At 38.1% G+C, this 12,999-nt stretch overlaps 1 protein-coding gene across 1 annotated transcript in view; it reads left to right on the top strand.

Moving 5' to 3' along the window:
• Positions 1-12,999, top strand: part of LOC149920154 (uncharacterized) — a 73,460-nt gene that overhangs the window by 38,385 nt on the left and 22,076 nt on the right. The window contains exon 2 of the mRNA XM_090144263.1: positions 11,339-11,548. Coding sequence (XP_090000389.1) covers positions 11,339-11,548 — 210 coding nt within the window. The remainder of the gene's footprint in view (positions 1-11,338; positions 11,549-12,999) is intronic.

Raw genomic sequence — 12,999 nt, 5'->3', positions numbered from 1 at the left:
AAATGGAACTATCCGTTCTTAATGAAGAACATGTTATCTGAGACCAGTCTTGTCTATCGAGTGAAAGGATTTTAAAAAATAATTATTTTGGCATATTGGAAGGTTTTTGTTTTGTATATATATACATATATCTATATAATCGACTCCCTCAGTTACACCATTAGATTTTTCTTCAAAGAAACATCTAAGCTTCCCAGTCACTCTCAGCAATAACATTTGTTATTTTGTCAGCAGTGGAGACAATTTTGATTTTTATTTTATCTTTGTATTAAATTTGCAGAAAAATATTGTTTGGAATGTATTATAAATGAGTCTAGGTCAGAAAGAGAAGTTGTTTATCTACGTTTCCATGCTTTACTTTATGCAGTAGGGAATGTGATCACTATGGAGAAGGAAAAGATTGAGGTTCTCAATGTTTTCTTTACATCTGCCTTTAACAGTCAGATCAGTTATCCTCAGGGCACTTTATGCCGTGACCTGGAAGTCTGTGTTGGAATGCAGAATACACCTCTGGCGATTCAGGTAGAGACAATTAGAGAGCTCCTCCTCCATCTGGATACTCACAAGTCTGGGATCAGAAGGGCTCCACCCTAGGGTGCTGAGGGAGCTGGTGGAGTTGATTGCTCAGCTGCTTTCCACCATCTATCAGCATTCCTGGTTTTCTGAAGAGGTCCCAGAGTATTGGAGACTTGCCGATGTGACTCCCTTATACAAGAAGGGCTGTAAGGAGGATCCAGGGAACTACAGGCCTGTCAGCCTGACCTCGGTACCAAGGAAAGTTCTGGAGCAAGTCATTGTGGGTGAGATTACACGGCACATGTGTGGCATTCAGGGAATCATGCTTACTCAGCATGGGTTCATGAAAGGCAGGTCATGCAACCTCATCTCCTTCTATGACTGTGTGACCAGACTAGTAGATGAGGAAAATGCTGTTGATGTAGTCTACATAAACTTCAGCAAAGCCTTTGACATGGTCTCTCATAGTGTTCTCCTAGGGAAACTGGCTGCCCGTGGCCTGGACAGGTATACCCTTCTTTGGGTAAAGAACTGGCTAGAGGGCCATGCCCAACGGATAGCAGTTAATGGAGTTAAGTCCAGCTAGTGACCTGTTACAAGTGGTGTCCCCCAGGAGTTGGTACTGGGGCCCATCTTGTTTAATGTCTTTACTGATGACCCAGATGAGGGGATTGAGTGCACCCTTAGTAAGTTTGCAGATGACACCAAGCTGTAGTGTTGATCTTCCTTAGGATAGGGAGGCCTTTCAGAGGGGTCTGGATAGGCTGGATCGCTGGGCTGAGATGAATGGGATGAGATTCAACAAGGCCAAGTGCTGCATCCTGCCCTTTGGCCACAATAACACCATGCAGCACTATGGGCTTGGGGCAGAGTGGCTTGATGACTATGAAGAGGAGAGGGACCTGGGGGTGTTGGTCAATGCTCAGCTGAACATGAGTTGACAACGTGCCCAGGCAGCCAAGAGAGCCAGTGCTGTCCTGGTTTGCATTAGAAATAGAGAAGCCAGCAGGAGCAGGAAGTTAATCACACCCCTGTACTAAACTCTGGTGAGGCCACAATTTGAATACTGTGTTCAGTTTTGGGCATCTCACTATAAGAAAGATTGGAGGCCCTGGAACACGTCCAGAGAAGGGCAACAAAACTGGTGAGGGGTCTAGAATACAAGTCTTATGAGGAGCGGCTGAGGGAACTGGGATTGTTTAGTCTACAGAAGAGGAGGCTCCATTGCTCTCTACAACTTCCTGAAGGGAAGATGTGATGAGGAGGGGGTTGGCCTCTTCTCCCAAGCAACAAACAAGACCCTAGGAAATGGCCACAAGTTGCACCAGAGGAGATTTAGATTAGGTATAAGGAAAAACTTTTTCTCTCAGAGAGTGGTCAGGCACTGGAATGGCCTGCCCAGGGAGGTGGTGGAGTCATCATCTCTGGCGGTGTTCAAGAGGCGTCTGGATGAGGTGTTATGAGATACGGTTTAGTGGCTTAGTGGGTAGTAATGGTGGTAGGAGGACAGCTGGACTAGCTGATCTTGTAGGACCTTTCCAACCTGTGATTCTATGATTCTGTACATTGTGGATACATAAATCATTCAAAATATGCACTGTAGTTAGTTAATAACAAATATAAAGCAATGGTCCTAAGGAGTCGTTGCTGAAAAACAGTTAAGGTAAGTTAAATATATTTAAAATAGTGGAGTAGAATACTCCAGACAAAATTTAAATCTATCTTGATTACTAGAGTATCTTGTTTCTAATTTTTCAAAATATTTGGCAAAATAATTTAAGAAAGGCCCAAAGTTTTGTGAAGCAAATTTTAATGTATAATTTGAATATATTTTATTAAATACTTATACGTATCTGCCCTTACTATCCCACAAAATGTTTTAGCTAAAGATTTTAAATTACTGGAATTATAGTAAAGCTCCTACAAGATTAAATTGCTCTCATTCATAAAAAAATAATTCAAAGAATACCATGAGCTTAGAAAGAAAACAGTGGTTACAAATCTCATGAGGATAAAGCATACCCTTTGTTAATTTACCTGTGAATCTTAATTCTTATTTTCAGGAACTAAAGATCTAAATTTCCAAAGGATTTAAGTTAGAAATATTAAGAATGACAATCACAGTTTAATGAAATTTGCTGTTCTGTTAAGAACAAACAAACAAACAAAGACAGCATGAACAAATTTAATATGTTGATTATGTCAGATGTTGAACAGATATAGCTAGGACCACAAATAAAGTGTATTCACAGCTCTATTTTGTTATACTGAGTGTAATAAAAGTTTATTAAAGTATTTGAATATAATCCTAGGTACTTATTATTTTCCATTTTATAGTGTTAATTAGACCATTTTTTTGTCACTCTTGAATGTTCATCATCAAAATTATGTTGCTCATATTCACATTTCTTTGAGAAAAAAAGTCCGGCAATCAGGCTTAGAGTTTGTTGTCTCTTCTTTTCTTTTCTTTTACACAAGATGACCATTTTAACAGGTGAACTTCAACACCTAACATTTCTCCTTTTCCTATCCACTCTTTTTGCTATCTTACTGTTTAGTGCACTCAGCTGAGAAATGGAAGCTACAGCTTTGATTCCCTTTGATTTCCACATTGTGTGTATGTTATGTATGTATTACACCTACTATTCAAAAAGATTGGTAGGAACACTTTCATTACTGTTTATTAATCTACGTGTCTGTTGCAGCTGTGTTTAATTTAGTGCTTCTAGCAAATGTGCTTCTGCTCCATGTACTGCCAATGATGTTAATAATGTGTTCTTAATCATGTATTTATTGAATTTGGCATTTTCTCCTTGAACCCAATTATTTTTGACATCTTGTTGCAATTTGACCCCTAGATGCCCAAAATAAGTGCTTTAAACTCCTCAGATTGAACATGTAACTTTATGTGACTTGTGTCTGAATGAAAACTTTCAGACTAATCAGAAAATTATTTATTATTTGCATGTTTTTACAACTGTATGGCTGTATGATGCTGGCCTGAAGTTTCTGCTGTATCAGGCGTGAGGTTAGACTTAGATTGGGTGTAAAGAAGAAATTTTTTATGATGAGGGTGGTGAGATTCTGGGACTGGTTGCCCAGAGAAGAAGTACATGCCCTCTTAAAGTAAATCAAGTTAGATGGGGTTTGAGCATCCTAATCTAGTGAAAGATGTTTCTGCTTATGGATGAGGGGTTGGACAAGATGATCTTCAAGGTTTTTAAAGATCTCTGAACCAAAACAATTTTATGATGCAAAGATTCTATATAAATTCTTCCTCAATTCCATTTCTTCAGTATTCAAATGTAATAAAAATCTGGTAGTCTAAATCTTCTCTCAATGTATATCTGTACGAGCAGATGAAGAATCTGCATCATTCTAATCTTAACAGATACAGTGAAGTACACATAACACCACCACCAAAATAAAAACAACAATAACATACGGCAGTAGCTTATTTCCTTTTGCAATTGTTTTTGTTATTATTAAGAAATAACAGTATCCATAATATGTCTAAGCTGCTATGTAATGAATTATTGTTTTGTTGTTGTGGTTATTTTCTAATGAGGAGAATACTTGATCTTTTGAAAGAAAAGAAACCTTACATCTTGTGAAGCACAGCAAGATTTTCTTAGCAAATTGAACTACCTGCAGGATAACAAGTAGAACATTTTATATTCTGGTCAGTAAGTAGAACACATTTATTTTAAAAATGCAGCACTCACCATTCTGGGAGGTTTTCAGAATCACAGAATTATAGGTGTTGAAAGGAACCTTTGGGAAACATCTAGTTAAACATCCCTACTAATGCAGGTTTCCTACAGTAGGTCTCACAGGAAGGTATCCAGACAGTTATTGAATATTTCCACAGAAGGAGACTCCTTGGTCTCTCTGGGCAGCTTGTTCCAGTGTTCTATCACCCTGACAGAAAAGAAGCTTTTCCTCATATTTGTATGGAACTTTCTATGTTGGAGCTATTGCCTGTTGCCCCTTGTCCTGTCACTACACACCCCTGAAAAAATGCCTGGCCTCATCCATTTGGTTGGACTTAAGGATTTTTAAGGTCTTTCCCAACCTGAGAGATTCTATGATTTTATGATTTGACTCCTGCACTTTTTTTTTTTTTTTTTTTTTTTTAATATATATATATATATACAGTGATTTATGTCTACACCGTAGAGATCTCCAATCTAAAAGTACTCTTCTCCACACTGAATAGTCCCAGGTCTCAGCCTTTCCCCATAAGGGAGATGCTCCAGACCCTCCACTCTGGAAGATCCCTATCTTTTTTGTACTGAACTGGAGCCCAGAACTGGATATGATACTCGAGATGTGGCCTATATGCAAATATTCAGTTCTATAAATCTACAGGTCAGGATAAATTAGACACTGGAATAAACAATAAGCAAAACAATAAAAACAATATATTCAACTGTGAATATAAAACTATAATGTTGATTTTTGCCTTATGGATTATTAAAAAGTTGTGGTGATTTTTTGTTTCATTTCATTATAATGATTTTTTATAGAATTTGGAATCTGTTCATTACTCTATAACTTGAAAAGTGATTTGGTGTATAAATGTAAGAATGGCAGGTTCATTATATTTAGCTGAAGACAAACAGGAAAAAAAAGGCTGTTTCTGAAGGAAACAGCTAGTGAGATGATGTAAGGGTTTTTTGTTTTGTTTTGTCCTGTTTTTTTTAATTCCACTGTTTCCAGTGAAGATTTACTGTACCTTACAGAAATAAATAAAATAAAATAAAATAATAATAATAATAATAATTAAAATAAAATAAAATAATAATAATAATAATAATAATAATTAAAAAAAAAAAAAATCACTGGTGGAACTGCCTGGGAATGGCATGTTCCAGACACAGGTCAGCTATACTTGAGACTGAATGTTAATCCTAGAGCAGCTATCCTACATTTGCATTTCAGTTTGAGTTTAATCCTTAGAGGAAAATTATTGAAGTTAGAAGGTGATACAGGTAAAAATGATCATGAAAACACAAAATGAAAAAAAAAACAAAAGAAAACAACTGGCTTAAGGAAACTAAAAGGTTGGAGCAGTAAAATAAGATGAATGAACTAGTAACGAAATACCCTATTGCTGACAAATGCTATGAGGTATACTGAAATAATGTAATGAACTCTTAAGGACTTAATCATGTTTTAAAAAATAAACTGTATGAAACTGAAAACAAGGACTTGACTAAAGATTACTGAAATGGAATAGGTTAAGCAAGTATGAATCTTATCAGAAAGATATACCCAAGAAGCCAGTTACAACTATGCAGAGACATTAAACAAACAAACAAACAAACAAACAAACAAATAAATAAAGCAGGAAAAGAAAAAAGTTTTATAAGTACACATCAGAATGAAAAAGTAGTGAAAAGAACAGTTACATGAAAACATAAAGAGAAGAAAGGAGGATTGTAAGCTGTTTAAAAGAGCAGTTTGAATGAAAGGAAATTATCAAGGAGAGTTTTGCATGGGGTCGAAGACAAACTTAACACAGTTGATGAATATGGTGACAAGGACTGCTGCCCTTCTCTAGTTACAGCCTGGAAATAGCAAAGTGCTGCTTGGAGATAGGATTGTCAAAAGCAGTTTTGCCTACAATCATCCTAAAATGTTAGACACTATGATCTTAAGAGGCAAGAGAAAGATAAGCAAAGGAATAAGTTGATGGACTTGAGCAGACTTCAACTTGTTCAGAGAATTGTTAGGAGTAATCCCTTTGGAGTCTGTTTTGGAGAACAAAACAATGTCAGAAGTGCTGGGAGATTTTCAGAAACAGCATTTTCAACACTCAAGTGTGATCCATTCTCCTAAATAGAGTAGAAGGAACAAAGAAAAGAAAAAAGAAAAGAAAAACAAATAAATGGTTTTAAAAAAAAATTAAGAACATGCATACTAATTAACCAATGTTATTAAATAGTGAGATACTGGGAGATCTCAAATGCAAAGAAAAGTAGCATTTGAGATATGAAAAGAAGGCAAGTGAGGAATACCACAGTATTTTCTCAACATGCAAAGATGAAGTTAGGAAAGCAAAAGTTCAGCTGTAACTCAAACTGTCAGGAAGTACTTCTTTCCATATGTTAATAGTGAAGGCAGGCAATAGGGAGACATATGATTGCTGCTAGTTGTAAGTCAGTTACAAATGGCATAGACAAGACTGAAGTTCTCAGTCCTATTTTTCCTCTGCTTTTAAGGGCAGCATCAATTTCTCAGACTCTATGGCAAGAAAAAATGACAAAGAAAATAGCAGCCCACCAAGCCGCTACATAAGAATTGATTTTGATGCAATCACAGAATCACAGAATTGCCAGGGTTGGAAGGGACCTCAAGGATCATGAATCTCCAACCCCCCTGCCACACGCAGGGCCACCAACCATCCCACCTAATGCTAGACCAGACTGCCCAGGGCCCCATCCAATCTGGCAAATTGGACATTTACAGGTCTGTGGGACCTGACTAAATGCATTCAAGGACAGCAGAACGTCATCATTACAAAGCTCTTTCAAATTGGGAAGATCATAGAGAACAGAGGTGGTCCCAGGTGAGTCCTCCCCTTCCAGAAAGAAAAAAAAGGAAAGTGTATGCCTACAGGAAATACATATTGACAGCATATCTACATGTATGTATCTACAGGAAAAATCTGGAAGACTATAGTTACAGTAGCCTCACTTCAGTTCCTGGAAAAATTATGGAGATTACCCTAATGGAAGATATTTCCACATGCACAAAGGACAAGGACGCTGGAAAAACTGTAGATTTACCAAGGGTAAACTATGCTTGACTAATCTGACTGCCTTCTGCAATAAAATGCCTTCCTCATTGAGTGGAAGAGAGAAGTAAATGTTCACCCACCTCAGATTTTGCAAGGCTTTTGACATGATCTCTCATGACATCCTTGTTGAACTTGGATAGATGTGGATTGCATAAACCAACAACAAGATGAGTGAAAACTGACTGAACTGTCCTGACAGTGGTTAATGACTCAAATTCAAATTATCTGTTGGTCATGACTGGATTACCTTAAAGGATCCTAATAAGACCAGCACTATTGAGTAACTTTATAAACAATCTGAATGAAGGGATTATATTCATTTTTGGCCAAATTTACAGATGATACTCTCTCGCTCCAATTTATAGAAGGGAGAGAAGGTTATTTTAATATAACATATTAAAAGAGTGAGATTAAGAAACAACGGTTAAAATGTTGGTCTGACCAGTCAGGGATCCAAGTCAGGGAGATGGGGAAGGGAGGGACAGTGACTATTATGAATTAGGGGGACGGGGAAGGGAAGGAGCGTGATAGAAAAGATAGGAAAGAAACAAGAATTGCATGAAGCGGGGATCGTCACCACCAGGATCCAGCAGCAGTCCCGTTGCACACCATTTCAAAGGTCTGAGGCAAAAGCAGCAGAGGGAGAGCAGCAGAAGTGTGGCCGGCCTTGGGCAAGCAGGCAGCAGGAACAAGTCACCCAGCCAATCCGGGAGGAAGCAGCAGGACTCAGGTATCAGGCCCAGGGGAGAATTCCAGCATGCAGGAATTCTGTAGTGAGGAATCTGATGGCAGACACCTTTGTTCTTCATCAACATGCTGGTAGATTGCAGAGCAAGTCCAGGAGGGAGAGAGGCAGGTCGTGAGGCTTCTGATGTCAGAAATTTCTTCATGAGGAATCTGTTGCCAGGAAGCCTCACCTGATTTTATCCTTCTTCTTCTGCCAGCGTGGCATTCCTGGGCGCTTGGGTAAGAGTCATGTGCAGCACCTCCTGAGACGGCCATCTTCCTTGACATAAGCCCACAGAAAAGTCTGCTTCCTGGCCATTAATCTGCGGCTTACCTCTCTCTCTCGTTGCCCCTGGCCTTGTTCATCTGTGTCCCTCAGACAAAATATTTCACAATCCTTGCCGAGGACTTGTCCGTCAGTGTTCTCCAGACAAAGGATTTCTCAACCTCTGCCCAGGATTTGCTTGGACTTGTTCATCTGTGTCCCCAGCAAGCTTTGAGACAATGATGTAAAAGAATAATCTCTTACAGATACCAAACCAGAAGAAGTAGATGGATTCACAAGAAGGTATATAGAGATACCTCAACAAGCTAGAAAATTTGGCCAAGAATTCCATGAGACTTTACAAGAATAAATATGAAGTTCTGCAGTTTATATAAAATAAACATAATCAGCAGTACAGGCTACTGTGTGACTGGCTATGGATGCTGATGAACAGTGAAATGAATGTGAACCCATCCAGCAATGAAGGCAAAGCAAGTCCTGGTCAGCAATTATAACTGTGTGACCAGCAGATCATGCAATAAAATTATTTCAACTTTTTTTTTTATATACTAGATATTATGCATTTGTATGGATAAAATCAGAAGAGATAAAACCCATCATTTAACAGAGTTAATTGTAACACTAAAAAGAATTAGCAGATTTGGACAGTATTATAGTATCAAGAATTTGATGGAGAAACAGAATGCAAAAGTTATACATATGTCACGGAGGTAAATAGATCAATCTATGCCTGTGCCGGGGGGGCAGTAGGCCCCTGGGCCCCCACCCTGGACCCACAAAATGGGAAGGGAAAGGGAAAAGGGGTAGGGAAATGGGAGGTGAGCTCAAGGAAAGAAGAAAAAAAAAAACAAAAAACAGTGGTAACGGTCTATGGAGGAAAACTTATTTTACTAACTATGATATCGGAATGCAAGACAATGTAATACAATCTAATTGAAATTGAGACTAATAAATCAAATAAGATAAGAGAGAGAGTGACAGAGACTGAGTCAAATCTGAAAAACTTGGAACGGCTAGGAAAGCACCCTCCAGCACCCACTGCAAGGCAGTAAGAGAGACTGCCCCACCTGGAAGGGCCAGATCCCATGACTTCCGTAAATGGATAGGGGAATAGGCACCCCAAATTGGAGCATTAACACTTTAACTCCCAGTGCACTCACTACATGATGTTATGATGTGGAATACCAAAAACCAAAAAAAGTAAAACCATGAAACATATTTAAGTGGGCAGAGTCTGACCGTGTTTGTTCTAGACTATTAAAAAAATTGACTGAAGCAGTCCATGAATCTCTACTACTAAGGACAAAGGACAAAGGAGTCAAAAGAATGAATAGTACTACATATTCTTTAACTTGAATGAAGAAACATTAAGTATTATAAATAGTCAATATAAGTACAGCCAAGAAGAAACTGTTCCAGACAAATGTCATTTATTTATTTCACAGGATAGCTAGCAGATAAAGGGAAATTGTCAGTGTTACATATTCAGATTTTAGAAGGCTTTTCTTGATGTTTCACAAAATTTTATGTCATATTTGTACTGCTAACTTTGAATTAAGTAAAAAACCTATTCAGTCACTATATCAAAACCTGTAGCTCTTTAGCCATATTGACTTTTTTTCCTGTAATGTGGATTTGATGGGATTAGTTCAGAGCAAATTAAAGTCTAGGTTTTGCACCACTGTAACCTGTATAAGAAAAATCAACCCCCAGAAAAATCTCCCATTGAATCAAACACAGCATTGAATTCATACACTTAGAAAACTGAACTGACATAACTTGAATGAGATTGACAGGGGAAAATTGTGAAACTCATGAAAGGGGAAAAAATAAAACAACAAAACAAACAAACAAACAAACAAACAAACAAAGAGACAATGCTTGTAGAGGAGTCTGTGTTTTCCTTCCAGCTGAAGGCATGTTGTTTGGCACCACAGTACCATTGAAAGATATAAAACCTAACTACAATAAAAAGGGAGAGAACACTGGTATCTATCTAAAGCCAAGTATCAACCGACAAGAAAAAAGTGTCTGGGACTCTGCAACTTCAGTCTTGCCACCCACCCTCTGCAAGGACCTACAAACTATTTTCTCCTTTGGATGAAATCATGGTTATGAGTTCAAGATTAAGGAAAACTACTCATAGGAGCATGTGTATTAGAAATGCAAAGCAAAGAGAAAAAATGAACTTTGTAGGAAACACATAATTTTTGTATCTTTCTATTTAAAAGCAAATATCAAATCTGGGGGATCCATTAAAAAGCATCAAATATTATTGGCTACATCATAACATTTATTTATTTATTTATTTTACTGTAGTACCTTTTGTCACTGCTTATACAAAACAGCTGAACATATCTGATATTGTATGTACTTATTTTAACGTGTATATATTTTTTATATCCAAAGATAAAACTACATATTCAAGATTAAATTAATAAGTTAGATATTCAAAAACATTGGAACAAATTCCAATATCATTTAGACACCCCATGAGCCACACTCAACAGAAGAATTCAGTACAATGTTTATTTCATAATCAGTAATTTGTTAATAAATTATAACTGAAAAGGTCATATGAAGTGACTCAAGTGAAACTTAAGAAGCTTGAAAATCCACAGAAAACAACAAGAAGGAATTTGATATCTGACAAAGTATATAGATAAGAACTGAATAAAGTAGCTTATTTTCCTTGGTTAGCAATCTTACTTGTAAAGAAAAGAATGACATATACTATAATCATGATGCATTCCATGACAAGCACGCAGAAAATTTTTAAAAATATATATATTTTTTTAAAGTGAAGGGTGATGAGTAATGATACAGACAATTACAATGAGTTATGTTCACAAATAAAAATGTGATAATTTAGACCTTAAAAAACAGAAGGAAATGGATCTGAGGGTATTGATTGATGCTCAGCTGAACATGAGCCAAGAATGTGCCTGGGTGGCCAAGAAGGCTAGTGGCATCCCGGCTTGCATCAGGAATGGTGTTGCCAGCAGGAACAGGGAAGTGATTGCCCCCCTGTACTCGGCTCTGGTGATGCCGCACCTTGAGTACTGTGTCCAGTTTTGGGCCCCTCACTGCAAGAAAGACGTTGAGGCCCTGGAGTGTGTTCAAAGAAGGGCAACAAAGCTGGCGAGGGGTCTGGAGCACAGGCCTTATGAGGAGTGGCTGAAGGAGCTGGGATTGTTCAGTCTGGAGAAGAGGAGGCTCAGGGGAGACCTTATTGCTCTCTATAACTACCTGAAGGAAGGTTGTAGTGAGCTGGGAGTTGGCCTCTTCTTTCATGTAACTTTTGATAGAACTAGAGGCTTCAAGCTGTGCCAGAGAAGATTTAGGCTGGATGTTATGAAATACTACTTTTCTGAAAGAGTGGTCAGGCACTGGAATGGGCTGCCCAGGGAGGTGGTGGAGTCACCAACCATGGAGGTGTTCAAGGAACGTTTGGATTTTGTGTTGAGGGATATGGTATAGTGAATACTATTGGTGATAGGTGGATGGTTGGAGTGGATGATCTTGAAGGTCTTTTCCAATCTTGGTGATTCTGTGATTCTGTGATTCTGTGTTTCACATGGAGATTTGTGTCAAATGGTACCCATTGGCTGCAGGAGGACAGTCAGCTCCTCCATGGACCTCTCCTGAGCTGCAGAGAGCTTCTGCTCTGTGCCTGGAGCATCACCTGTCCTCCTTCTGCACTGACCTGAGTGGCTACAGGGCTGTTTCTATCAAGACTTTCTCACTATGCTCTACCAGCTACTGCTGCACAATAGTTTCTACTTTTCTAAAATCTACTCTCCCAGATGCATACCTACTGTCACTCATGACTCAGCTCTGTCCGGCAGTGTGTCCTATTGGAGCTGGCTGGAGCTGGCTGTGATCTGACATGGGAGAGCCTCTATGTTCTGTCCCTTCCCCCAGACAAAACTATGACACTAGAACTGTTTGCATTTTATTGAAGAAGGGTTTCATTCTGTAGTGCAATTGTGATTGTACTCTGACAGCTCTAAAATTTTCAGATTTTTAAAAATGATGACTCCTCTTTGTTTTTTCTAATCTTGCTATTAGAAATATTAATTTCAATATTCTAAGCACAATTAATATATTTCTAAGAGTATCTATCGAGATTTGGTAAGAAATGTCATAACAAATGCTGTTTGAACTTTCCTTAGCTTTCTTCACAGTAAAACATTTACCTTTCATCTGCCAGTCAGATTTCTAATTATATTTCTTATTTGTTATGATGTCTAGTTATGAGAAGAAAAAGTACACTAATCTTCTGTTAGCAAAGTAAAGTAAAACAGTAATATTTTAAAACAGTAATATTTTTTGTGGGTTCATTTTTGCTTGTTTGGTTTTTAAACCAAGTGACCAAGTGAGCAGATTCCAGTGGGGGGGTGGGGGGGGGGAATTCTTTTCATTTTTATGGACAAGAACTTCTTTGGATCTAAGGGAAAGGCTGAACACAATACTAATTACCTGACAAAAAGTCCTCATTACCTTTTTTTTATATTAAATTTTATGCAGATGCAGAATCCTTAGGAAGCAACCTATAAAGGTCACCTAGCCCAACTCTTCTGCAATGAACAGGGACAAACACAGATAGAACAGGTTGTTCAGAGCCCTGTCCATTCTGATCTTGAAAGTATCCAGGGACAGGGCA

The sequence above is a fragment of the Phasianus colchicus genome, chromosome 1 (genome assembly GCF_987193195.1).
Source record: "Phasianus colchicus chromosome 1, bPhaCol1.hap1.1, whole genome shotgun sequence".
Lineage (NCBI taxonomy): Eukaryota > Metazoa > Chordata > Aves > Galliformes > Phasianidae > Phasianus > Phasianus colchicus.
Note: the sequence above shows the minus strand (reverse complement) of the source record. Positions and strands in the feature narration are given on the sequence as shown.